The sequence below is a fragment of the Amblyraja radiata genome, chromosome 34 (genome assembly GCF_010909765.2).
Source record: "Amblyraja radiata isolate CabotCenter1 chromosome 34, sAmbRad1.1.pri, whole genome shotgun sequence".
NCBI classification, from domain to species: Eukaryota; Metazoa; Chordata; class Chondrichthyes; order Rajiformes; family Rajidae; genus Amblyraja; species Amblyraja radiata.
The window spans coordinates 10,387,513-10,414,725 of NC_045989.1; the positions used below are offsets into that span (position 1 = coordinate 10,387,513).

General features: G+C 39.9%; 1 protein-coding gene and 1 long non-coding RNA gene across 5 annotated transcripts in view; one reads left to right on the forward strand and one right to left on the reverse strand.

Moving 5' to 3' along the window:
- LOC116991429 overlaps window positions 1-27,213 on the forward strand; it is a 120,191-nt gene that overhangs the window by 36,870 nt on the left and 56,108 nt on the right. The gene's annotated exons all lie outside the window — the stretch shown is intronic.
- map2k5 (mitogen-activated protein kinase kinase 5) overlaps window positions 16,264-27,213 on the reverse strand; it is a 235,402-nt gene continuing 224,452 nt past the window's right edge. For all 4 annotated transcript variants that reach the window (XM_033050038.1, XM_033050037.1, XM_033050039.1 and 1 more), the window contains one exon: window positions 16,264-17,249. In XM_033050038.1, the coding sequence (XP_032905929.1) occupies window positions 17,145-17,249 (105 nt within the window). In that variant the 3' untranslated portion in view covers window positions 16,264-17,144. The remainder of the gene's footprint in view (window positions 17,250-27,213) is intronic.

Below are 27,213 nucleotides of genomic sequence, written 5' to 3' on the forward strand. Positions count from 1 at the left end.
ATCCATATATAATTTCCAACAATAAAATAGTTGGCCAATCGTGTACTTAATGGATTGAGCAAGGAACGTTTGTGACTCGGACATTCTAGACAGACACAGACACTTACACAAACACAGACATGTACACGCACTGTGTCACACACACAACACATACACTGGCACACTTAGACACACACATACTTACACAAAGACAAACATAGACACATACTCAAGCACGCAGCGCACACACACACACATGCTGGCACACTTAGACACACACTTACTCAAACACAAACATGTACACACACTGACACATACAACACATACGCTGGCACACTTAGACACACACACTTACATAAACACAAACATACACACACACTTAGACACACGCATACTCAAGCACGCAGCACACACACACAGGCTGGCACACTTAGACACACACTTACACAAACATACACATACACTAGACACAAGCTTACACGCGCACACAAGCACGCGCACACACACACATTTTGTATCTATATTTCCCTAGAAGCTGTGTTATTCTAATCAATATTCCCTGTGTATGAAACACCAGTAAATCTGGGACCCCACTGTCCAGAGATCGGCTGCTACATTTCTCTGCATGGCAGCACTGTTTACAGTGCAATAGTACTTTATCACATGGGTTGCCACAAAGTCATAAAATGTGCGGTATAAATGCAAATTCTTTCCTTTCTTCGAGAGAGAGTCGCAGCCCTTCAAAAAGGGGAGGGGGGGGGGGGTGAGTAAGTGTTGCTTAATCAAATGTGAATCTGACCTGTCCGCCTCAGTCATTTACAGTTGATGTTCCCGAAAAGCGATTAGATTTGGGAAACTTGAACACTTTCTTTCAGGAACTTTCCTTTCTCTTGCTAAGGCCACATTGTTGTCCTGTCCAAGATCAACAATTTACTCTGGAAATGAATTCCAGGAATTTAGGATACCTATAGGCTACAGATAATGCCTTTAGTCCCAAGACAGGTTAGAGTTCAGCTGCTACATTCTTGGTTTCCTCAACTTTCTGCATGAGCGAGGAACTAGTCTGTGCATTCTATACCTACTTGTGCATGATATGATTCATATAATTTAATGATGACATGTATATAAATGATTTAGATGAAGGCACCAAAGTATGTTTCTTCCTACTCCAGCTTTTTGCGTTTATATTGTTGATAAAAATGTTATGAAGAGAGGAAAAACGTGGTGGACCCCATATCTGAGGAAGGATGTGCTGGCCAAGGAGAGGGTCCAGAGGAGGTTGACGAGAATGATCTCAGGGATGATTGAGTTAATGTCGGAGGAGCTTTTGGCCTGCACTCACGAGTTTAGAAGGATGGGGGAAGATCTCATTGAAACCTATCAAATAATGAAAAGCCTGGATAGAGTGGATGTGGAGAGAATGTTTCCAGTGGTGGCAACGTCAAGGACTAAATGGCACAGCCTCAGAAGAAATGGATGTACCTTTAGAAAGGAGATAAGGCGAAATTTATTTAGCCCTCTGGGGTTAAAGAAAATCATCTCAGTGATGAATCTGTGGAATTCATTGCCACAGACGGGTGTGGAGATCAAGTCATAGGGAATTTCTAAAATGGAGATTGACGGGTTCTTGATTAGTAAGGTGTCAAAGGTTACAGTGGACAACAGGTGCAGGAGTAGGCCCAACGGCCTAGTGCATGGTTGAGAGGGGAAAATAGAATGGCAGAGTATACTGGATGGGCTGAATGGCCTAATTCGGCTCCTATGTCCTATGAATTTATGAAGAGGTCAAACAGAATCTAGAAAGTGATAAAGATTGGTTAACTGAGTAAGCATCGGTCTGTCAAATGGAGTACAATGTGGGAAATATAAATTTGTGTACATTGGCAGGAAAAGCAAAGAAAAAGCATGATATTGAAATGGTAGAAATGATGGGGGTCTGAGGTTAAGGGAGATTTGAGGGTTTTAATGCAATGTTTAATAGTATGCAGAATAAGCAATTAATTGGGAAATTTAAAAGAATATTTTGCAAAGGGAATTGAGTGTTAGAAAAGGGAGGTAATGCCTCAGTTAAACGGAGCATTGCTGAGACAAGCTCCTGGACATGGTATCTGGAACCGGTCTCCTCATTCAAGAAGAATGCTAACACACTGAAAGCAGGTTTAGAGCAGGCTTACACAGATTATGTATTGTGGATTGTTTACAAACAAAGATCGAGCAGGCTTGGCTTGTATCTGTTGGAGATCAGAGGAGCGAGAGGGGATGATCGAAACACACAGATCCTGATGGAGACACAAGAGGCCGCAGATGCTGGAGTCTGGAACTCAATGGGCCAGGCAGCATCTGTAGAGGCCAAGGGAAAGTTGAGATTGCGGGTCAGGACCCTCCATCAGGACTTGACTTGATGTGATGTCGGGAGCACATTCATCATGTATTGTCTTTCCGCTGACTGATTAGCATGAAACAAAAGCTTTTCACTGTACCTCGGTACACGTGACAATAAACGAAACTAAACATTTAGTCTGGTGGGAGAATCTTAAACTAAGAGTCATTGTTTTAAAATAAGGGGTTATCCATTTAAAACAGAGGTGAGATTAAAGTCTCTCTCACACATTGTCCTAAATCAGTGGAATTATTTTCTTCAAAGGGGGGGGTGGAAGCTGAGTATAACATGAGTTGTCTCAGTCAGCTCTTTACCACTATTGGTACACAGTTTCCATGGCTGCCTACAATGTTAGGTAGCCACACTCGATGTTGCCCTGTGCACTTCATTTGTCTTAATCTCACCAGAATGTGCTTTCATTGTGGCAATTATTTATTTTTTATCCACTCAGCTCAAACTTTAAGAAATGACATTACATCAAACATACCTTTTGACCTCAGATAGTTGGCGATCAGTACAGACTCAATAGGCCAAAGGGCCTGTTTCCGTTCTGTATGACTCTATACTCTTCTTCATGTCTTCAAATCGAGCATCTATCAAGTTAGTCAGATCCAGTAAAGAAAAGCTCAGAATCAGAACTGAGGTAGTTATGGAAAAATAAGTGTACTTTGTGGTTCTTAGCCCATTTAGCAAGTCTACACTCACACAAGTGGGAGACAGGAACCATAGGAGTAGTATGTGGAACCAAGAAAGAATTGTCTGTAATTGGTGGCAAATGTTGAAGTGTCCATCAAATAATCTATTCTGGAGATTAATCATGTCTGGATGGTAACCCACATGATCACAAAGCTGCGGGCAAGTTAGATCCAGCACGGACATCAGGAAATGAGGAAGCAAATTGCTTCAAGGCTGTCCCTAAATGTAATCAGATCCAGAACCAAACTGCTCAAACCGTGATTCAACATATAACATTCTTTAGGGATTGGACAGGCTAGATGCAGGAAAAATGTTCCCGATGTTGGAACCAGGGGTCACAGTATGGGGGTAGGCCATTTAGGACAGAGATGAGGAAAAACGTTTTCACCTAGAGAGTTGTGAATCTGTGGAATTCTCTGCCACAGAAGGCAGTGGAGGCCAATTCACTGAATGTTTTCAAGAGTTAGATACAGCTCTTAGGGAAAAGGGATATGGGGAGAAAGCGGGAACGGGGTACTGATTTTGGATGATCAGCCATGATCATATTGAATGGCGGTGCTGGCTCGAAGGACCGAATGGCCTACTCCTGCACCTATTTTCTATGTTTCTATGTTTCTAACACCAAAACCTTTTGATGTAGTCTTTGGAGAACTCGGTTACTGGAATAAATTTATACTTGTTCATTATGTGTATATTTTGATTTAAAGTGCAAATGGGAGTGTAAATACCATAATATCTTTCCCTTTGAAATTAGGAGAGCAATGGAAAGTATTCTTAAGCCTACAAATACCGTTTTCTATGTATAAGATCTATTTTGATTGAACAGAAGGCACTGGGCCTGTTTTGTAACAATATCACAGTCTGTTTACACGAGCAGCTTAAAGTCTCAATATGTGTATTTTTCAAGAATTCCGCCCAATAAATAAACCATTATCCATACGGTTGGGTACTTGCTGCGTTTCAATACATTTGTGAAACATTGCTTGCGGTCAGAAGTTTCACATCTCTGTAAAGCCACACTGATGGAGGGCGGGATGAAGAGGTGAGGTTGGGTTGGGAGAGGGTGGGAATGGGAATGGGGAGGTGAAAGAATAACTAAAAACACACTGTGCTTCTGTGTATGCATGCATGTGTGGCTGTGCATGTGCAAGTGTGTGCATACATGTGTGTATGTGTGCTTGTGAGTGTATATATGCATGTGTATATATGCAGGTACACAAAAATGCTGGAGAAACTCAGCGGGTGCAGCAGCATCTATGGAATGAAGGAAATAGGCAACGTTTCGGGCCGAAACCCTTCCTCAGACTGTATATATGTATGTGTGTGACTACCTGTGTATGTGCCCGCAATGCATTTAACAGTGCTAGTTGGGCGCTCTCTCCACTCAACATGGCCTAAGATTTGTTGCTTTAATAATAACTGCCCTCTCCTAACAAGCCACAAGCTGAGAGTGATGTCATCATAAATTTGACAGCAAGGCATAAAAGAAACATTACAGTTGTGGTCTGTGACCCGCACAACCTTGCCTGTAACATTTGGTTGCTATGTCATCAAACTTGGAAAGGGGGGGGGGGGGGTTGGGGAAGGACTAAAACAAATCTCTCTACACTTTCACAACTGTGATTCTCCATGTGAGGCAATTTAGACTTGTGTTTGAAGGAATTTTGTTGATAGCAAAGTTATAAGATCGCCCAATCATCCCTGATTATAGAACTGTGGTGAGGAATGACGCTGCAATTAAAATATCAGATCAAGGCAGGAAAATAGCATTAAAATTATGCAAGAATAGATTGAAAGAGCTCCACTCTATTGTAACCATGCCCGATCTTGTTCACACATTACAATAGAAATTAATGGCTAGGAAATTATGATTATCAGTTGAAGACTGCAAAATTACTGCATGTAAACAGTGATTGTAGAATGCTTAATTAAATGTGAAATAATGAAACTTTCTCCCAGATAAGCAGATAATGTGACTTAAAACAGGCAACGCTGTAAGTGGATGATACAGCAGCAATATGGTCATTCAGAAGGAAAATATAACGAGTAAAAAGTGCTTCATAAACACTTTCTGTAGAATTCTTAATGATTTACACATGGATTTCTCCATTCGGGGAGGCCAAACCGGGGGTTATTTTGATCTTATCTCACAGCCATAAGCAAGAAATGCATTGAGAATAGGGGTTCACTTGCAAAAAGTTATATGAATAGAATTTTATTCTTCAATGAGACAAATATATGCAACTTGACCTAGAAATAATTTGAAATTAAATGTATAATTCACAACTTAAACAAAGTATTAAAAAAAATACATACCTTTTCAAACTGCTCTAAGTGTTTAAAAAAAATTAGAAGTTTACATATATTTAAATTCAGCTTTCTCTGAAAGCTCTTGGAAATGTTGCTGTGAATTTATAACACAGAAACAAATTATTTACATTTTAGAGATACTGCGCAGAAACAGGCCCTTTGGCCCACCGAATCCACGCCGACCAACGACCACCCATACACTAGCACTATCCGACACACTAGGGACAATATACACAAGCCAATTAACCTACAAACCTGTAAGTCTTTGGAGTGTAGGAGGAAGCCAGAGAACCTGGAGAAAACCCACGTGGTAACAGGAAGAACTACAAACTCCGTACAAACAGCACCCGGAGTCAAGATCGAACCTGGGTCTCTGGCCTGTAAGACAGCAACTCTACTGCTGCACCACTGTGCCATCCTAAACTTGGTGCAACAGATTTCAACTAATGCTGATGTCTGCATTAATCTTCTCACACCGAAGTCATCTTATTAACATACCTTCTATTCATTTATCCCCATGTATTTATGAAGCTTCTATACATCCCAATCTCTCAATATACGTAATAGCACATTCCACATTACCACTATCATAGAGATGTTTCTCCTAAATTCTATACTGAATTAGTTAATGACACATAGTTTTGGCACTTGGTTTCGGATTGCCCCTCTTATCCCCACCACCATGTCACACACTATCACCTTATTGAATGGAGAACCTGCCTGATAAGAGTCTCTATAGCAATCAGGGAGGCAGTAATAAAAAGGAACTGCAGATGCTGGCCTAGACTAGATATTCACCTATCTATTTTCTCCAGAGATGCTGCCTGACCTGCAGGGTTCCACCAGCATTTTGTGTCTATCCTGGGCAGTAAAACAGCATGGTGGTGCAGCACTAGAGTTGCCATGTTCCACCGCCAGAGACCTGGTTCAATCCTGCTTATGGGTGCTGTCTGTACGGAGTTTGTATGTTCTCCCCGTGACCTTCGTGGGTTTTCTCCGGGATCTCCGGATTCCTCCCACACTCCGAAGACGTACATGTTTATAGGGTAATCGACTTGGTATAATTTTAAATTGTCCCTAGTGTTTGTGGGTTAGTGCAAGTGTGCAGGGATCGCAGGTCGGTGTGGACTCGATGGGCCTGTTTCCGCGCTGTATCTAAACTAAACTAAACACTTAAACCTACCCATTTCTTGACTGTGGAGTTTAAATCAGCCTCTGATCAAGTCATTCAAATCAAGAACTTGTCACTTCCTACTGTGGTCTGTGCTCAGTTTACCAGGGGATGGGGAATGCATTTTATATTGCAGTAATGATAATCTAATGATAATCAAAAACTATTAACTGGGAAGGGGCAAAATCTAATTTTAGGACATGGAATAAGTGAATTTAGAAAGACTTGCATTTTCTCACCTGGTATTTTGGACTGATTAATGCTAACACTCTGATATAAGTATTTAAATAGTTAATGCAACAAGAACATTTATAAAGACCTTGGAAAGAAGAAAACATGGTTTCACCAAGATGACACAATGCAAAAAGGGTTAATTAGCAGGCCAGAGAGATGGAATATTGTTGTATTTCTCTGAGTTTCAAAGGTTGAGCAGTAATCTAATTATGATATTTAAAATGATGAATAGATTCAATAAGGTAGTTAACAGATAAACTCTTTCACTGCTTGGGAATAAGGAACATGGTCTTAAAGCTACAACGAAATTATTTCAATATGAAGTTAGGAAGCACTTTAATGATGAAGGTGTGATGATTGTCTCTCCCAGAATAGTCTGTGATTGATTTTGTTGGATAAACAAAGGAACTATGAAACCTGTCGGCTATGGCTTTCAAGACGTGAGATTAACTATTCTCGTTCAAAGGAAATGTACGTCAGGTGAAATGCGCAATTGGTGGCAGATTTGACAATATGCAATTTACAGTATCACGGAAAGTCAAAATTTACTTCATTTCCTTTCATTTTGTCATCTGAATATTTGAACCTTGTGATATGTGAATGGTAAATATTTTATGAGATCTGTTTATAGGTTTCCAGAAGACAGTGGAGGCAAGGGACACACTTGATACCATGATGATACTCTGAAAAACACCTAGTGCAAAGGAATTCAACAATCAGGAGAGGCTGAAGGGCCATGTGCTCAGTTTGGCCATGTACCGGGATGTTTTCAATTGCAAAAAAAAGACACTAAGTGCTGGAGTAATTCAGTGGGTCAGACCGCATCTCTGGAGTACAAAAACAGACACAAAGTGCTGGAGCAACTCAATATTGCATTCAATTAGCAAAAATATCAATTATCCAATTATTTCAGTATTTACTGTCATGTTTTCTTTTGTGTTTAAATATTTACGGTATAATATTGTGCAAATGAGATCCAAAGCAAAATTCTTCTCATACAATAAAATCACATTGTGGTTTTGGTAGAATGTAGAAACAAGGAACTGCAGATGCTGGTTGATAAAATAGGATACAGAGAGCTGGGGTCATTCAGCGGATCAGGCAACATCTCAGGAGAACATGGGTAGGTGATGTTTCAGACATCTGCTGAGCTACTCCAACATTCTGTGTCTTCTTGTGGTTTTGGCATTTGGGCACATTGAGGCATATTAATGAAAGTCATAGAGAGTTATTATGCATGGAAACAGACCATGTCGATCAAGTTGATTATCTGAACTAATCCCCATATACCTATGTTTGGCCCATATCCCTATGAAGCTTTTATACCCATGTACCTGTCCAAATGTATTTTAAATGCTGTAATTGTACCTGCCTCAATAGTGTACTCTGGCATCTTTCCACATATCCATTGCCCTCTGTGTGAAAAAGGTGCCCCTCGGGTCCTCTTTAAATCTCACCCTAAATCTCCAATTTTAGACTTTCCTCCCCTGGAAAACGATAGTGACTATTGATCTTATCCAGGGCCCTCATTATTTTATACACCTCTATAAGATCAGCGCTCAGCGCTCAGCTTAAGGGAAAAAATACCCTATCTATCCAGTCTTTCCATTTAACTCATGTCCGCCAGTCCCGAGTGAATCTTTTCTGCATCCTTTCCAGAATGAAATCCTTCTTATATCTGGGTGACCAGAATATGAACACAATTCTCCAAGTATGGTCTCATGACATCTCAACTCTTGTATTTAATGTTCTGACTGATGAAGGAAAGAGTGCCAAACTTCTCCAACACCAGGTCTACCCGTGTCACTATTTTCAGGGAACTATGTTCTTGTACACCTGGGTCTCTGTTCTACAAAACTCTCCAGGGCCCTGTCATTTTTTGTGTAAGCCCTTCCCTGGTTTTAATGACCAAAAATGCAAAACTGCATTTGTCCAAGTTAAATTCTATTTGTCATTCCTTGACCCACCTGCCCAGTTCATCTAGATCTTATTGGAATCTTCGATAATCTTATTTAGTGTCCACAATAAAGCAAAGCATACCATGGAGATAAATGGGCAGTGAGCAGAATCTCACCCGCTTCTATATTACCAGTTATATACATTTAGAATATTCTTAGAAATTCATCTGCAAGGTGATTATCCTTTGAGATAAATACCAAACCACGGTACATGGTGGCCACTGGTAATGGGCATTTTTGATTTAAAATATAGAAATTTACCTATGGTGGGGGAGTGCAGTTATGATAGTGGCATTTAAGAGAGTTTTGGATAAGGACATGGATATGCAGGGGATGGAAAGATATGGATTATGTGCAGGCAGATAAGAGTTGGTTTAGGCATCGTGTTTGGCATACACATTGTGGGCTGAATGGCCTGTTCTTGGGCTGTACATTTTTATGTTCTTTGAATCTATAATAAGTGAAATTGTCTAAGTAGCTTGTATGGAATCTGCAATTTGGAATTGGCCAAATGGATCAATAATGGTGTTTAATCTTCAGACAAGTCTTTCCCCACTTTTCCTAACTTCCCCCACTACTTTGCTTTCCCTTCACACCTCAGGCTTGCATCAAGATGACCTTTAAATGCACTAATACATTTTAGTTTAACCACTTAGTTCAGTACGTTTGTAAACTGTGATTGAACAAACTCTATCTAAATCTTGTTAATCAGAGAGAGGGAATGCCGGGCCTACCTGAAGTGAGAGAAATCAATATTCATACCACTGGGCTGTTTCTGCCTGCTCCGGTCCGTGGGACAGGAGCAGGAAGAAACAATGGGTCTGGCAGGGCAGTTGTGTTTGTGGATTTTGGGGTGAAGGTAAAAACGGGCTGTGCGGGGGTAGGAAATTATAAGGTTGGAGGTTGTGGAAGGCAGACAGCCAGAAGTGATGAAATCAGTAATGGTGTTTGAGATTAAGGCCTGGTGCTCGTCTGTGGGACCATGGTCCAAGGATAAGTAGGAGGTGTCTGAGATTTGTCGCCTGGTCTCAGACTGATAGAGGTCAGCGAGCCAGACTGCCATGGCATCTCCCTTGTCAGTGGGTTTGATTATAATGTCAGGGATGCTGCAGAGTGAGCGGATGCCTGTACCTTCAGAGGGGGTGAGGTTGGAGTATGTAGGGGAGTTGAAAAGTTGAGACAGTTGATGTCACACAGACAGTAAGAAATAACGGGGTCTAGAGAGGGTAGAAGGCCGTTCTTGGGAGTCCAAGAGGCGGAAGATGGGAGAATGGGTCATCACTGGGTGGTGAGGACTCCTTCCCATAGAAAAAGGCGTGGAGGCGACGGAAGAAAAGCTCTACGTCGTGGCGGACCCGGAACTTGTTGAAGTGGGTCAGAGGGGAACGAAGGTGAGGCCTATGTGAAGGACAGACTGTTCCTTATCAGAAAGGGGGAGGTCAGGGGGGATGGTGAGAGGAGGGGGGCGTGAGGACTATTGTATGGGTGGGGTGTGGTCGGGGAAACCTGGTTAAAAGAGGGGGAAGGGGAAGACCCATCACTACTCAGGTTCCCTGTGGGGGGGGGGGGGAGTAAAGGAAGAGTAAAGGAAGAGGCGGAGACCGTAGGCTTGGGGGAAGAGCTGGGAAAGGGAGGGGAAGGAGGGAGAAAGCAAGGACTACCTGAAATTGGAGAAGGCAATGCTCATACCGCTGGGGTGTAAACTACCCAAGTGAAATATGAGGTGCTGTTCCTCCAATTTGCGCTGGGCCTCACTCTGGCAATGGCAGAGGCCCAGGACAGAAATAAATATTCCTTCTCTCCATAGATGCTGCCTCACCCGCTGAGTTTCTCCAGCATTTTTGTCTACCTTCGATGTTTCCAGCATAGGCAGTTCTTTCTTAAATATTACTGTAATTAATTCTGTTTTCAAGAAAAAAGTGCTCGCTTGCTAAATATTCCCTGATAGCTTCACCACTTGATTGTGGTGCAAATTTGTTTTATCTTTAAATCCTTTTTGCATTGTTACCCATGCTCAAATTCCTTTTATGTGGCGTAGAGGGTTGAATTGTATACAGTACTCTGTGAACTAATATATTATTCACTGCTGAAGAGAAGCAATCAACACCGAAAGCCTGCCATTTGATGACAGGAACAGGAGTACACCACATGGTCACTTGAGCTTACTCTTCCATTTAATAGGATTATGGCTGATCTGGTAGTAGCCATCATCTGATGATGTAAAATCTTAGGGTCCTGCAATCAGTATCACGCTTTTTGTATCATTTTGTGCCTCTACTATTAAAGCAATGAGAAAATGTCAATGTTCAAATGGTCTTCAGAAAAAAATCATATATATATATCAGCAATTTGTCTGTAAATTCTAAATTACTCTCCCTTATCCTCTGGTAGCTTGTTCAAATGGCATTTCTTGTGGGGTGTTAGTTGTTGCATATGGAATGTTAGTAATTTGTTTGATCATCATTGACATCCATTTCTAATACTAGCCAGGGTCAACCTGAAGCCATTCACAGGTGCAGTAAAAGCTTGGTTATCTGCATGTGCCAGGTATGATATGTGCTTTTTGAGTGACACGGTGGTATAGCTGGTAGGGCCTCTACCTTGCCGCACCAGAGACCCTGGTTCAATCCTGGGCATGGACGCTGTCTGCATGTGGTTTGCACGTTTTCCCTGTGATTGCATGGGTTTCCGCTTGGTGCTCCAGTTTCCAACCACATTCCCAAGTCGTGCAGTTTGGTAATTATCAGCCACTGTCAATTGACCTCTATTGTGTAATTGAATGGTAGAATCTGGAAAAGTTGATAATAAAAAGATAGGATTAACGTAGGATTAGTATAGATGGGAGTATTATGGAGTGCGCAAACTTGGTAGGTTGATGGGCCAGTTTCTGTGCTATATCTTTGTATGACTCTCTCTAGGGTTTTGAAAGACCTTAAATGCATTTCCTTTCTTCATAGTCTTGCCATGGCCTCCTCTTCTCAGATATGACCCTGGGTCACGTGCTGCCAAGTTATTTTACGAGGAACAGATCCTGTCCAAACCACACTGATACCTACAATGGGTGGGTTGTCTTATGAGGAAACGTTAGGTTAGGGGTTAGTTTTGTGTAGGCTGGAATTGAGAAGAGCGAGTGGGAGCTGGATTGGCACATGCAGGAACCTGGCGAGTTTAGATGGGTGAAAGAGGGGCTGTTTCTTCTTGTGGGCGGATCTAGAACAAGGCCACATCATGATTTCTAGCCATGTATCTTATTACATCCAATATCCAATGTAGGTTTCCTTCAGCCTTACACAGACTAATAGTAAAACTCCTAGGTGTAAAGCATTAAAGATTTCACATGCCATTCAAGCCTAGTATAGGTTACAGCTCCAGTTCCCACTGCCACTTACACTACGTACACAGCTTCAAAGAATACATGCACCAGGTGCAAAACTTCTCCCAGTGGTTACATTTTAAATGTTTTGACTCTTTAAACTTTTTAATTAATTGCAGGTGAGTCTAAAGTGTTCAAGACGATCAAGGGACCTCCCCAAGGCACTTTTTACGCCCGGTTTCACACTGTATTGGATTTAAACTCTCCGTGCTTTCAGGGTCTGGCTCTCGATTCACATTACGAATTTAGCATTGGTTCAAAAGAGAGACTGTTTTGCATTAGTGCTAAAATTAAAATGTACTTAGTTACAGCTGCAAAGAAATCACATCCCTATAGCACAATGCAATCAAATAAACTGGGATGGTGATTAATTTCTCTTTTTAAACTTAGTTTTCCTGTGCTTGCTCAGACTAATCACACTGTGTAAAAAGAAAAAAAAACTTTTGTGTCTGTGTCTGGCAAAAGCTTTATTTTATGTATGTAGATGTATAAAGTGGTGACATGAACTATCATTCGCCTGGCAAAAATGATAAGGTTCTTCTTCTTATCAAAACAATAGAGTGTGCCTAATTACATTGAATAGTCCTTTCGTAAAGCCAACTTTCGTGTAGAATTAAGAATAGGAAGCGGAATTGAGTTCAATTATTTCATCATGATTGCACGTGTTAGGTTCTTAGCTGCTGAAGACCAGAACAGCTGTATTAACTGTGCAATAAACCGAAAGGGTCACTCAACAGTGGATGTTAACTAATTATTAAGATGTGCATAAGAAACTAAAAAAAAAACACATCGCAAATCGAGAAATGTAGTGGTTCAGTCACATGTACAAAGTGATTGCTCTGCACTCTAGAACTCCCATTGCAATTTAGGATGAGGAGCTCTTAGTTGTTGCAGAACAATGGATAACCTCTTGCCTCACAATGAAGAACAATGCCAAAGTGGAAGAAATCATGGCATCAGAGATACCTCTGAAAAGTAATTGAACTGATAGCACTGCCCTCTTAATCTCCAAAAATGGGATTACCCTGAGGGCAGATCGGTTTCTTTGCAGAATTTAACACTGCTTTAAAGGGAAGTATTTTTTGATACCCAATAATGTAGTGCAGCATGGTGGCACAGTGATGGAGTTTGTACATTCGCCCTTAGACCTCCGGGTGCTTGGTTTCCACCCACATGCCAAAGACCGGCAGGTTTGTCGGTTAATTGGCCTGTGTAAATTGCTTCTTGTGTGAAGGGAATGAATGTGAAAGTGGGATAACATTGAATTAGTGTGAATGGATGATCATTGGTCGGCGTGGACTCAGTCGGACAAAGAGCCTGATCCAAGCTGTATCTCTAAAACTAAACATTCACTCATCTTCAAATGTCTGTAAGACTGAATATGATCTTTCAATCCCAAACAAATTATTTGAAAGTGTCCAGTATGCTAATATATTCAATTTATTCACTGAAATGACCCAATGCCATGCATAATGAAAACACGCATAATAATCACATTAGATTTGACAGTGGGTCACTCACAATCATATGGAGCTGGCATTTTCTGAGATGGGGCAGAGCAGATATCCCCTAGCAATGCACACAAAGACACTAATGGAGGCTGTTTCTGGATCATTTTCACCTGGGATGCAAATTATGCTGTGGGATATAATCATCTAAACATGTAATTCTTGTGGTCATTTCATGAGATTAAAATTAAAGATTTCAGATTAAAATATAGTAACATATCACCTTTGCCAAGATCAAGAGCATGTCAGATAAGTATCTGAATATTCCATTGCAGGAGCATTGCCTATTTGGAGACTGGGGATACTGTGCTGTTTACATATTGTCCAGTATCACCTGTTCAAATTTTATGAATTTGAACATTTGACAAGCCTATCTCTTGTACTTGTGGATACAATCTGAACAGTTTATCAAGATCATAAGGGGTATGCAACTGAAATGTAACTTGACAATAACACATTAAATCTTTATATGTAGCCTTGAAGTTTCTTGCTAAATATATAACATGCTGTCAAGGATTTATTATTGGGCAAATACTATCAATATGTTGCAATGATAATATCACATTACAACTTTGAACTAAAGTGTATCTTAAAATGTAGTGTAAAGACAACCTGTTTCTATACTTGCATTATGCAGTGTGTGAAAGATAGACACAAACTGCTGGAGCCCTTCAATAAGATGCCAGACAGCGGGTCAGGCAGCATCTCAGGAGAAAATGGATGGGTAACGTTTTGGTCTGTAGTGTTGAAGTCTCTACTCCCTTCTGGTTTCCATAAGGGACAAACATCTTTTTACTTGATGTTTAAGAAGGAACTGCAGATGCTGGAAAATTGAAGGTAGACAAAAATGCTGGAGAAACTCAGCGTGTGAGACAGCATCTATGGAGCGAAGGATATAGGCAACGTTTCGGGTCTGAAGAAGGGTTTCAACCCGAAATCTTGCCTATTTCCTTCGCTCCATTGATGCTGCCTCACCCGTTGAGTTTCTCCAGCATTTTTGTCTACCATCTATTTACTTGATTTCACTTGGATCGTAAAGTAGAAAGGGATGCATGCACACAATTGCTGAGGTCATTTTAGACAGTGGTCATCACAAGACTCATGAGCATTGGGGAACCCATTTGGAGTGATGCACAGTGGGACCATCATTCTAGCTCGAGTTGAGCTAGCCAAGAGGCTCTCACTCAAGAAGAAAATCAAGTGTTGAATGGAGAATAATGTTTATCATTATTTGGAAGCAAAGTGATCACCCAATTTCTTGCAGCAGGGGTGCAGGGCCAAATAAAAGGAACCCAGGAAAACACCTTGAATATGTTCCTTTCATAAAAAACGCCTTCCACCTAAACATAGACAGAAACGTGCCAAGAGACTAAATCTCAATCTTGCACATCAGCCATTATTTAGTAGACTGCTATTATAGTAACACTCATAGAGATGCTCCAGTAACTAGTTTGAGTCCGAATATAAGATCTCATTTCCAATGTTCCAATCTTGGTTCACTTAATGATCTTAGATCTTAGTTCCTAGAAATATAGATGATCATGGTAATTACTTAAGATGCTAACCTTGTAAATTTTACTTCCAGTAAGTATGATCAAGCTGTGAGATTTACATTTCATTACCATAAGTTTTATCTAGGTCTGATTGAAACACATACTACATGTTGCCTTTATAGTGGAAACTGGTTTCACTGGAAGTGAGCTTGGTGGTTTGGGAACAAGCCACGAAGGAGGAGATAGCTATGCTTACTCTTTCGTGTAATACTAAATAAATATTGCAAGGATGGAGGTGCTATCTTTTGAATGATTGATTAAATAGACGTATTTGCCAGTGCAGGTGCATATTTAACAAATCTATGAAGAGTTTTTGTAGATTCTAACTAGCAGAATAGACAAGGGTGAACTTGTTGATGTGGTGTGTTTGCGCATTCAGAAGTCCTTCAATAAGATGCCAGACAAGAAATAATTAAACAAAATTTGACTGTACATACCAGAGACAAATATTCTTACCTAGATTGAGAATTGATTAATGGGCATAAAACAATGAGTAGAAATTAATGGATCAGATTTGTTTTGGGAGGCTTTGTTTTGCTTTGGCTGCTTGCAATCTAAGTCAATGACTTGGACCATGGAATCTAGTGAAGGGTATCCAGGTTTGCGCATGTTGCAAATCTGGTTGAGGAGGATGCAGAGAAACATCAGCACTGTAAAGAAAGATGAAGGGAATGGCAGAAGGTGTGGCCATTGGAATATAATGTGGACAAATGTGCAGACATGTATTTTGATAAAGAGAAACTGGATTATTTTCTAATAGGTGAGAGTGATGGTGTTCAGAACGAACTGGACTTCCTTGTACACAGATTGCAAGAAGTTAGGCTTACAAAGATATAAATGTTCAGCAGAGCAGGCAGCTATGTGTAAACAGAAACAAGAGTTAACATTTCTGATTATGAATAGAAATGGTTGCTAAAAAAATCAACCACCTGATGTGCTGCAATAAATGCGAATTTGCTTGTTCAAAGGGGTTGCATTCAAAGCAAGCAAACGCAAAGATGAAAATGTCACAAATGAACATGGAGATAGTTTTCTTTCTTTTTGATTTACCATGGAGCCATTCTGGCCAACGCATCACAAATCCCTTTATGTAAAAGCACATTACTGGGTGTTTAAAATTTTATTTAAACTTTGGAAAATCAACAGAAAATGTTCACTACTGAATAAAATAAGCAACTTCAGAAGAAAAATGTATAATGTGTGACTGCACAGAATAATCTGATGACGAAGTGCAATGCACAGCAAAATGATAGTGATACACCGACTGATTTCATCAATATAAAACTGTACAGTATGTGCATATTTTATCTAAAATCCACATTGTAAAAATCATACATCATAATTGCATACCATAGTTTTGGATGCGTTATAAATTGTATCATATTATTTAAAATAAATGTCAAAAGTAAACACATTTAAGGCCCAATATGTTGGCATTCAAAATGCTTTGAAGCAATTGCAAGAAATATGCGAGCATCCAAATTTCTAACTGTTGCCCAACGTTGGAGAGTGAGAGATGCTTGTCTTGTTTTCCATATCAGCATAACATCAGGTCCAATAAATGGATCACTCGCTCAAACAGCAATATTATCAGTCTAATAAGAGCAGGCAGAATGTGTCTGAATTTACAAAGGACAAACAGGCACACATGAACGGTGCAGTGAATTAGATGTGAAACTCCTGGGCTCTGCTGGTTGAAATGCGAGGACCCCCTGTGATCTAACCCTTCTCACGGACTATCTATAGATCATGTCATGATGGCAGTAATTGAGACCACCTGCCAAGTCAGAGGACAGTTACAGATGTCGTCTGCTCAGACGAGAGATAATGTAAGGCATGCTGTGGTCATGCAACACTCTGCCACATTGATTTGGCAATACTGGAGAAGGGGGGGGGGGGGGGGAAATAAAATGGCTTGCTCTGTTGAGATTTTATTGTCTTGACAATATTCTTTTGTCTAACGCCACTGGTGTTGAGGTTGGTTACTGGATCCCCTGTTGTGAGCGCCTTTCTTCAAGCATCCTGCAGACCCACATGGAAACCACCTCAGCGTTCTTGTCATTGTAGTGCACAACAAATGGATGAACCTGCAAAGAAAGGTTGTGGAAAAAAAATTAAATAGAATATAACAAAGCTGATTTTACTTTGCAAGTGAAGCAAAATACATTGAAGAATAAAACCAATAACTATTGGGATTCAATTATGTTTCTCAGGTTTTTCCGCTTGGACATTCTCTTTCAGAAGTGACCACAGAAGGAAGCATGCACACAGGCATTCCCTGTAGTGTAACATCCTGATTCAGCAATGTGCACCCCTGGCATGAAGCCTTGTTTGACAGGAGTACGGGTCCCAGAACAGCTCTCTAATATTAAGGGACCTATCTGCGACCTAGCTCACATTAAGTGTAGATCCACAGCAGGAACACATCGTTGCTGAAATTACCTGCTATTACACACTACAGAAACTTTTACTTACATTTCCTGACTCAAAGGATTCAAGCTTTTTGCACACTGTTGTGTTGAATGGTCGTACGTGGAGAAGTAAACACTGTTGCACGCAGCTGAACCTAAAGTGGTTGTAACGTGCTGTGTTTAAATAAAGTGGTCAAAGAGGAGTCACCTGGACGGTGGGAAGCTGGAGTTAAGAAGATGCCTATTTGTACTTGTTAAACAAGGAGAGTAGGTTTGAGGAAGCTTTTCAAAGAACACCCAGGATTAGACAGGAGCCTGTCCAAAAGATCTAATCAATCTGCAGCTCCCTATTTCAGGTGTTACTTTATGGCTAGGTTCAGCAAAGAGATAACTCCTTAAATGATGATGAAGCCATGAGAAATTTGGGATGAAAAATTGTTCTATTCACTAAATTTTACTAAATAATCTCAAGCAATCTTTATTTTGTCAGTACTAGAGAAATTCCTTTAACCACTTGGCACACAGGAAACCACTTGGCTGTAAAATAACACCCTGTCTAGAGCGACAAAAATAGAATTGCAGTGTAACTTTTCTCAATTTTATGAATAGGATTGGGCTCAAAAATCACTAACGAGCGAGGGAATGAACCTCTGATGGATTAAAAAATGCACAAAGTTAAATTTCCACTAACAAATCATTTATTTGTGATTTTGCAAAAGTGAACAGTATTCCACTGCTAGAAATTAGGCCCAACTGGCTCTACATGCATGGGAATCATTCCACATGTCAGAACAGATGTCTCCAGATATTGTGGGTCACCAGCTAGCTATCAAACATTCTCGCTGTTTTTCCACTTCTAATACAGCAGGGAGACAGGGCAACCAGTATTACAACAGAGATCAAATAGCGCCATCTTCCCATCTTGTTCTATACTATGAGAAAGAGTTATGCTTGAAAATAACTTAAATGACTTTACCAAATCATGTCTTCCAATTTAGTTAAACATGACCTGCCATTTCTATTAGACGTAGGTACACCCATATTGCTATTCTTGTTTTGCTGGCTATGACTCAAAACAGTAATTAGTCTGCTCCTGATCGCGAGGCGAAGCTTCCATTGTCTACTTTGACTTTCTCTAATGGTCCACCCATGATTACAAGCCGCTGATTGGGAAAGGCCATAAAAAATTACCCCTCTTTTACCTGTAACATTGTCACATTCCTTTTGGTAAATTTTGGTAAATGCTCCCTAAATTATGCATCTCTTTGAACACATTTCCTGCAATATTAATTCTTCATTTTATATTTAGGTGGAATACTTTGAAATGTTCCCGAGATATTAATAGATAATTCCAAGACTTTCCATTTCTTAACAGCTCTAGCTTTAGAAAAACAAAGGTACAGGATTAGTTTTGCTATGAACTATACATCAGATGAAATCAGCAAAACTATTTCAGGTTCATAATGGAACTTGCTCTCTGGACTCAAAGCTTCCAATACTTTGGGAATGGAGTGTCAAGGAAATATCAATCCATTGCATTATTAAAAAGAGGTCCAGGATGAACTGGCATTCTGATGCTTATCATGTACACATTCCAAGCATATTTTACAGAATCCTTATACCCAAAAGAAATAACTTGAAAACATGCATAACCCTCCCCCTCTCACACAATTTACCCACCCCTTCTTTCCCCCACTTTCCCTTCCCTGGGACTCACATGGACTCGCACCCATTTCTCCCCTCCCCCTACATTCCTTCCTCTCGCTTCACAATTTGCAACTTTTCAATCCCTTTGCCTCACACCTTCTAGTCTTTTCATCTCTGGTCTTTGTCCAACTATCTACCTGTCAAAAAACCCTCCTCGCCTGTGTCAATCTAATCCCTGCCTGGCCTTTTCATGCCCTTCCTCTCTTCCTGCTTTCTTCAATCCGCCCCCCCCCCCCCCCACTCCTTCCACCCCTAATAATCAGCCAGCAAACGGTCTCGTCCCGAAAATTTAGTTATCTATGTTCCCCTGAGATGCTGCCTGACCCGCTGAGTTAATCCAGCACTTTGTGTCTTCTGCATGGGATGTTGCTATTTTAGCAAATTTAGATTTCAATTTTTTTTCCACCAAATATGCCAATTTATAAATTTTGATTCATGTTGGGGTAACACAGAACAGCATCTGTTATCTTTTAACAAAATGAATTCACAGTAATGCATGGTGTACGGTGAACTATTTATAATCTTTCATACTGAGCAGCACATTCAGAATCTCACTGAGTGCCAGTTTAATTGAATCATTAAACAACCAGCACGTAAAGTGGTACAAATACTGGATAAGATGGCACAGATTTACCGTATTCTTGATGACCTTTCTCATACAATCTACTGCTACCCGAGTTGGAATCAGTAACTACTACACTAACCAAGGAGACCATTTGTTGCACAGCCAGGCCAGGTAGTGCCACTTTTAGCATACCTATTTTTTGGATTTGATCCATTATTGTTTGGACGAGGACATACTGTGAGGTGGAGTTGAAACAACACATTCCTTAAATTGCAGTTTCTAAAGTAGACAGTGATAGTTTAATTACTGCCGTCACGCACAGTGTGTTGGATTCAAACCTGCATCAATACACTCTTCATATACTCAAAGATCCACTCAAAACACGGATTGAGACAAATGTTGTAAATACAATTAATATAGGTTTTTTTGTGGATGAATAATATTAACAAATTAAGAAGTACTAATGCCAATTAAATGAAAGAAGAAAACAATTAAGAGGTTACCACAGAATAAGGAAACAAAAGACAAACAAAAATATACTTAAAGTGGGCTGCTGGAGGGCTACCAATGAATGACTCCACAGGAAATGAAACTGCTTAGCAATTGAAACCAGGAAACTTCCAGGACTGCTGTGCACACCGGGTGGTACTTAAGTTTCTTGACTTTGAAATTTCTTGATTGGCATTCAGTTTAAAAAGTTGGTGACCATTACTCCCTATGATGCCACTCAGTGACAGGTTTGCTGGTTGAGTTCAACTCAACTGCTTCCCACTGAGTATACAAACCTGTAATGGCCAGTCTCCATAGAGAAGGAAAATTAAAACTTTAAACGTCGCCCAGATAAGTCAGCTTTTTGAAGCGAATGTTTTTAATCTCACCTCAATAGGGGGAGCAGGGCAGACGGTACATAATGAGAGTAATTGTCCCTTAATTTACCTTCAATTTATACGGTAATGCAGACAGCCGCAAGATAAAACAATTAGTTCTTTTCTTGCAATTACAGTAACTGTACTGAGTAACTCTGATATCAAGAGCAGCCGTTTTCTATGCATAATAACCCACAGAGTGAATGCAAATATTTCAACACCTGCACTAAACAAGAATACAAATCTTATCTTGGATTTTCCAATCATGATAGCGCTCTTTAAAACCACGGTCAAAAATGTAGCAATTATGTCCGCTGATGCTTGTGAGAAATTTGACTAGTTTCTTCAAACCCTGGAGGAGTTGGTCTGCAGAAGAAACCTCTAAGAGGTCTCAGCTGAAGACTGTGGGTAAATGCAAATCAGTTAGGTTTGATAGCGTGAGAACCCTGGCACTAGTCGCAAAATTAAATTGCTTTAATTCTCTCCAGTGGTGCAGAGCCTCAGCCGAGGAATGAAAAGCATGAAGTAAATACAACTAAATAGTACAAGCTGACCTTTTCTTCAAATCTTGGTTTAGCGAGCATGCTTACAAGTGAGTAAACTTGACTCTTAATATGGATCATTATACAACAATATTCATAAAAGGTTATGTGGGAAACAAAACGAGCAAGTTAACCCATGCAGCAAAGCTCAGTAATTGTTACTTAGAACAGCAATCCTGAACAAGAAGCTGAACGAGCTGTGACTTAATGTACGACCACCAATTTGCTCTCTCTCACTTCCTCGAGTCTCTCTTTTTTGTGCAACTCCATTTCCAGATACTCATTTCTGCTTCCAAATCTTCTATCCCTCATAACATACTGAAGTACAAACTGTTTTTAAACAAGGCACACAGGGACTCGGGGACGGTCATTGAAATTTACATGCCCCAGTAGCTTCTGTGTCATTTAAACCTTCCATAAATGCTGATAAGCATGCAACAGCTGGTAGAATTTCATACAATGTCATTCATACAATGATGTGATATTAAATATTTCAGGCTCAGCATTTTCTAATTTATGGTATTTGACACAAAACACCATAGTAGATACATCCAAAATGATATACGACATAACATGAATGTGAATCTATTTGAGCTTCAGGAAAACATCTGAAAATCAGGTGAATTTGGTTAAAAAAAAAAAAATGTTCTGATGCTCCATGGACATGCACTCGCTGAATGAGAAGAGGTCATCAGGAAGAGGCAGAGTCAATGGACTGGAAAGCAGGCCACGGCGTGAGTGCCAGCCCGACTAATTTTCTGTGTCAACTTTGAAAATTAGGTAAACAGTGACAAACCAGCCTCTTAAAATCAACTTGTCAGTTCTCATTTTGTTGAGAAAGGGTAATCTTCAGCTACTGGCAGCCCACAGTGTTTTCTAATAGAGGTTAAACTTCAAGGCTAACAGCACCCTATCTGGGCAATTCAGATATTTAAAAAGCTGGGTGGCCGGGGACAAACATGTAATAGATCTTCTGAAAATAATGCTGAGATATTTATACCTGTTTTACGCTGATTTTGACTATTTTCTCGTTTGAACAATTGTGAAATGAAAATATCGCCGTAAACTACACTGTACACACATACTGTATATAACTCAGGTCTGGTAGGAATGGCCCTGAACTGAATGAGCTATATTTTAAAGCCATGTCCCTCAACCACTTCAATTCCTCTGCATGGATTTGTACTCCAGAAAGCATACAAATAAAGTGACATACATTGAAATATCTGGGTCAGGACAAGGTTACACTACACAAATAAGGAAGAGAAGGCAAGCATCGATTGCCATTACATTCTATGCTCTGAGCCAGCCAATGTTTCTCATAAATTTGATGGTGACCTCCAGTTTTCTCATCCTCTATAAATTCCTCAAATTCTTTCCCTTCATAGTAAAAATTATTTTCTTTTGATCATGGTTTTGCTGCATTGAAGGTATTGACTCATGTTCAGTGTAATTCAAATGGCCATTCTCAAATAAAAATGTAGTCCTGCCTGATTGCATGAAACAGCATTGGGACTGCACAGGTAACTCTTTTGACTAAGTCCGTGTGCATGATTCTTTCCCTCCTCAGCTAACGACTAAGGATAATTATAGTGCTTGGTAGAAAAAAGGAATTGCAGAAGCTGGTTTACAAAAAAAAGACACAAAGTGCTGGAGTCACTCAGCAGGTCAAGCAGCATCTGTGGAGAACATGGATAGGTGACGTTTCCTGTCGGGATCCTGGAGCACTCCCCACTTAGCACCAAGTGGGAATCAACACTGGAAGGGCTGCATGGCTCAATACCTCTGGCTCGAAATTTGATTGCGTTGAACTGTTGATTTCAGTGCAATATGATTGAAATGTATGTAAAAAAGATTATTGTCTATTTTTAGGCTATTCTGAATTAACCTGGAAATTCATTGAGGCATTTCTCACAATCCAGATAGATGTCACTCCTCAATCAGCGCTCCCTCTGGAACTTTGCACGGATATTAGACTATGTTGTCCCAGCACAGCAAATGGTCTCATTTGGATATGTTAACCTAGTGAGCTCAGTGCTGCATGAAAAAACTCCCCCATCTCCAAATTATGTAGCTCCTCCCCCAATCTTCCCAAGGGACCAAACCCTCAGCCCCCTTCAGGTTTAGGTTTCTTATTCTCACTTGCACAGTGAAGTGCAGTGAAAAACTTTGTTTTGCATACTATCCAAACAAATCAGATATCCCATTTTTAAAAAATACAATCAAATCAAACTCAAGCGCAGGGAGAGCATTCAGAGTGCAGAACATAATTCTCAGCATTGTAATGTATCAGTATCACAGACAAAGTCCAATGTCGACCAAATTGTCCATACCACCACTTTATTGATCACTTACATCAACCACCAACATCTAACCCCTTCTCCCACAGCAGACTTATTTTCCAACACCCCTCCACTGACCAATCCTCTCAACCTTGATTGGGTCTGATGACTCATAGGGTCTGCACCTCCACCCCTTCCCCAACCTCACCACCAGCTGGAAGAATCGGTCTCCATCCCAGCCGCCATTTTTATGTTCCGGTGAAAGTTCAATGGACATTCAGTGGCAACCTCAGGAGTTGCAGAGGTTTGTAGCAGCAGTAAAGCCACACCATTAAAAGACGTGGATGGAATGATCAATGAATACATCTATTGTTACACCACTAGAATATCAAGGCATACATCTTTATCCTACTTTGCCAAGGCTGGGAAGATGTCAAGGAGCTATCCTTCTTAGGTTAATTCTATATGGTGGAATTAGAAACTGATTTTGATTGATGTGTCTGTAATGTTCACAGACTACAATGAAACAACAACAAAAAAGGCTGCTTTAATAAATGAAAGTAAAAAAGCAAATTTCTGGTTTAGTTTCAATTTAGTATTCAAAATATTGATCATCAGTGAGTGATGGTAAGATACCACCTTTGGTCCTTCGTCACATGATGGCTAGTCTTGACAGTGTAATGAACTCATTGGCTGAAAAGATTGTACTGTACATTACTCTTGAGCGCAATCATTGCTGCATGGCCACTGTTTCATCTGGACAATGCACCATCCAGAGCTCATGAAGAAACTTTAAAGAGATTAACATCTGTATTTTTCCACTTTGAGGGGGTACCAGTATACGATTTTGGAGCATGATCTGTGAAATTGATATTATATTAAATATTATAAAATCCTTTTGTCAATGATTAATGGCATTTTAAATTAGTCAGATCAGAGAACTATTCCACATTTGCTGTGAAGGACTATAAGGAACCGTATGTTGTGGGATTGGCAGGAACATGAAGGAACATGAAGAAAAACATTTGTTTGGCTAACATTCAAATATTAGGGTGGATTCCTTCAAAAAACACAAAGTTCAATTAATTCCACTAAAGATTTAACTCTCAAATCCCAACATATTGCTGACATCAGCTAGAAGATCAATAGAAAATTGCCGTTCAACCCATAATTGGTTTAGCAGAAAACAAATGCTGGAGGATCTCAACGAGTCAGATAGCATCCGTGGATGGAAATGGACAGATGTTGTTTTTGAAGGTTTCCAGCATTTCCTTCCACAGATGCTGCCTGACCCATTGAATTCCTCCAACACTTTATTTTTTGTTCAATATTCCAGCATTTGCAGTCTCTTACGTCTCCATACCTGCTTTACTTAATCAATCTACTTTTTATACCTCAAAATTATGTTAGCATGTTTGCATGAAATAAAGAAGTTAATGTGGGAGAGAATAATATTATGACCCTGTTAAATAGTTGTAGTATACATGTTTGCAGTGTAACTTTAAAACTGTGGAGAAAATGGTAGGATTTTAGAGTAGGTTGTGAATTCTAATTGAGGTATCTACAAAATTCCTTGAGAAATGAACATTCTTTACTGGTTATCTAGTCAGTGTGGGTCTGCCTCTCCAACAGATAGTACACATTGAATATATGGGAATGTAGAAACAAAGAACTGCAGATGCTGGTTAATACATAATAGGACACAAAGTGCTGGAGTAATTCAGCAGGTCAGGCAGCATCTCTGAAGAACATAGATAGGTGATGTTTTGGGTCAGGGCCCTTCTTCAGACTCCTTCTTGAATATTAGTGTGTTTTGTGGTGTTCCTCCATGAGCAGCATCACAGCCAGTCTCGTCCTCTCTCACTAAGCATGAGCAAGTTACAAATGGCCACAGCATATTCACCTTATTCAGGAGTATACTGGAAACAGATAGGCAGGGTCTTCACTGGTAAATGTGACAGATCTTGATCTAACATGTACCCAAGATAGAGAAAGGAAGAAAAGTAATATGAAATTGTATTAGTAATTATATTGCAATGATCAGTTGAAATCTTTTAGGCTGTTCCTTTATTTATAAATTATGTCTCAATGTTTTTTTTTACAGAAATCTTTCACAGAAATGGAGGGTGTAAATATATGAACTGTCAGCCTAACGTATTTCACCAATGAATTCAGAAAAGAGATGTCTATGATATTGTAATTTTGAAAAATATGGCCATCTCCAGTAATTTATCTCTGAGGTAGTAGCTATGCTGTGACAATGCCACAAAGGTATCCATGAAATTTAACGTTGGCACATGAAGTTGCTGCACTTTAGTTGACTTGAAAAATGGAATGCCCTACAAAGGAAAAACCTGTGGTGTACTTGTGGTACATAGAGTCGTGCAGAATGGAAACAGGCCTTTCGGCCCAACTTGCCCCATCTATACTAGTCCCACTGACCCGTGTTTGGCCCATATGCATCTAAACCTTTCCTATCCATGCACCTGCCCATGAATTATAAATGGACGTTTCGGGTCGAGACCCTTCTTCAGATGTCTCACCCGAAACATCACCCATTCCTTCTCTCCACAGATGCTGCCTGTCCCGCTGAGTTACTCCAGCATTTTGTGTCTATCTTCGTGCATTTTGAGCTGAATTAATCTGGGATGAAATACTGATGATATTAGTTGTGCTACCTATTCAGTTAAGTAGCAAAAGTGCTTTGAGAGTGTGCATTATTTGCATCATTGCAACACAATATGTGATTTGTCTAACTATATAAGTCTTGTATGCAACACAGTTTCAAACTATGGAAGAAGGAAACAATTGTAAATTAACTTCAGAAAGAAAATAAAATTCACAAACATTGTGTTGAATTCTTCTGATTGTATCTGGAATTTTACATTGCTCTCTAATTGGAGTTAATATAATTATTTAGATCTGCCTAATTTTACTTTCCTACAATGGTCTTAAAGGGCCAAGCCTGGTTGAATATGGTTCCAGCTCAGTGGATAAACAGAAACAATTTTGCGGCAGACAATATCAAGGGAGACCTTGTAATATTCCATAAAAAGTCCAGTGACCACAATATTAGGTATGCTCATTCTGAAAATTAATTTCAATAATTCTCCCTGTGGATTTAATCCAGATACAACTGCAAGCAATTCATCTTCAGAATTAATGTTAGTTTATTTACTTTATTTCAAAATTATACCATTAAATTGGGAGTAGGATGAAAACAAAGTCTATTTATGTGGTTTCCTTAATCTGGTAAAGCAACCTAAGACGGTGATAATTACCACCAAAAATGAAAGATGGTGCACATATCAAGGTCTTCTCCCCAAACTAATATTTATGCCAAAGCAATTACTGGTAAAGGGAAAACCTGATCATACACGTTAGATTTTTTCTTTTAATCATATTTCATTAACATGTTTAAATGGAAGACTTAATTTAGGTGCTGAGAATTTAATAGCATATTCACACTGTTAGTACTGGTGTGACACCAGCACAGTTTACGATCATGTATTTCTACTCTCCTTTCAATAACATTGCCTTGAGGCATGAAGATTTGTTGTACCACAATTCTACTCAAGTGCGCAGATGTATAAGGTGATTGGGGTCTGATGCTTACTGGCTGTATTCACACTGTGGCCATTGCATGGTGGCAGTCGTGTGAGATATAGGTGCTCTAAC